This window comes from Phoxinus phoxinus (genome assembly GCF_949152265.1).
Source record: "Phoxinus phoxinus genome assembly, chromosome: 9".
Taxonomy (NCBI): Eukaryota; Metazoa; Chordata; class Actinopteri; order Cypriniformes; family Leuciscidae; genus Phoxinus; species Phoxinus phoxinus.
Genome location: NC_136884.1, coordinates 13,988,986 through 13,990,942, shown reverse-complemented (window position 1 = coordinate 13,990,942; position 1,957 = coordinate 13,988,986). Strand labels below are relative to the sequence as shown.

The 1,957-nt window shown below is 36.6% G+C and overlaps 1 protein-coding gene across 1 annotated transcript in view; it reads right to left on the bottom strand.

Moving 5' to 3' along the window:
* The window catches only part of myf6 (myogenic factor 6), a 1,809-nt gene extending 1,149 nt beyond the window's left edge, over positions 1-660 (bottom strand). Inside the window, exon 1 of the mRNA XM_079622533.1 lies at positions 126-660. Coding sequence (XP_079478659.1) covers positions 126-635 — 510 coding nt within the window. The 5' untranslated portion in view covers positions 636-660. The remainder of the gene's footprint in view (positions 1-125) is intronic.
* Positions 661-1,957: the final 1,297 nt, after the last annotated feature.

Below are 1,957 nucleotides of genomic sequence, written 5' to 3'. Positions count from 1 at the left end.
CTCTTGATTTAATTTTAGTAATTAATATCAATAATCATTAGTTGGAAGCAGACATGTGGCACCACGTGGATCCAGCTGCTGTCAGAGCACGTGGATCGGCTGTATTGGCTTGGAAATGTTCTTACATGGTTTTCTTTCACGTTGTATGTGTATGGGTCATTGTCAGAGTTCTGTTCTTGCTCATCCAGCGAATGCAACATGTCCTGCAGTTTCTCGATGTAGTTTATTGCGCTGCGTAAAATCTCCACTTTGGGTAGCCTCTGGTTCGGATTGGGCACCGTCTTTTTCTTTAACGCGTCAAACGCCTCGTTGATCTTTTTGAGCCGCCTTCTCTCTCTCAGAGTCGCGGCCTTCCGCCGGTCAGTGGGCGCAGATTTTCTTTTGCAGATCTTGCAAGCCCACATGAGACACTGACCATCGCAGTGCGACTGGAGTCCCGGCGGCGCGAGGACGTGTTCCTCTCCGCTGCTCTCGCACCCTGTCTCGGACGGGACCGGTTCCTGTCCCGGGGACAAAGGGCTGTCATTACCCTCATAGAGTGGGGACACTCCTGGCATATCCAAAGTCCCATGGTCCCCCTCAAGATAACGTAAATCGTTGAAAAAATAAGTGTTGGTCTCAAACAGGTCCATCATGTTGTTGTAGGCTGTTTTGACAGTAAGACTGTTGGCATTTAAATAGCCCTGTGACACAAGTCAGGGGACTTAAATATAGAATGTGAAATTCTATCCGGTGCTTAGCTGTTGCAGGGCTTCAGACTCATTTCAATAGGCCTTCAGGAACACAGGAGTCCGAGTGAGAAATAAAGGGGACATTATATATATACATATATATATATATTGTAATGTACTGGAGAAAACTGGAGAAGGTGAGGATCTAAACGCAGGGTTTTTTAATAAAGTAATACATTAAACAGATAACACAGAACTCAAGGAACAAAGGAACAAAAACCCCAGGATCACAGAGACAGAAGCAACCATTACATATACAGTACCAGTCAAAAGTTTGGAAAAATTACTATTTTTCATATTTTTGAAAGAAGTATCTTATGCTCATTAAGCCTGCATTTATTTGATAAAAAACACAGAAAAAAACATTAATATTGTAATGTTGTGAAATATTATTACAGGTTTTCTATTTGAAGATACTTTAAAATATAATTTATTCATGTGATGCAAAGCTGAATTTTCAGCATCATTACTGCAGTTTCATTCATAAATCATTCTAATATGCTGATTTGATGCACAGTTATTATCAATGTCGGAAACAGTTGTGATGCATAATATTAATTATGATACTTTTTTCAGGATTTATTGAATAAAAAGTTAAAAAGAACAGCATTTATTCAAAATAGATTTTTTTTCTAACAACATAAATCTTGACTATCACTTTTTATCAATTTCACACATCCTTGCTGAATTTCTTTCAAAAAAGAAAAAAATTACTGCCCCCAAATTTTTGAATGGTAGTGTATATTGTTACAAAAGATTTCTATTCTAAATAAATGCTGTTCTTTTTTTACTTTTTATTCATCCCAGAACCCTGAAAAAAGTATCACAGGTTATAAAAAAAATATTATAAAGCACAACTGTTTCTAGCATTGGTAATAACCGAGTAACCAATAAGACTGGAGTAATGATGCATCACAGAAATAAACTATAGGCTATTTTAGAGTTCATTCAAATAGAAAACCAGTCTTTTAAATTGTAATAATATTTTACAATATTACAGTTTTTTTTTCTGTTTTTTTTTATCAAATAAATGCAGGCTTGATGAGCATAAAATACTTCAAAAGCATTAAAAATAGTAAAGAATACATATATTTGCTACGCCAAGCTTATGGGTTTGATTCCCAGGGAATGCATGACGTTCTGGTACACCCTTGTACAGTATATGAGACAATAAAACTATACTGACAGGATTCGATTTGATTTATAGGCCTAAGTAACCAACCACC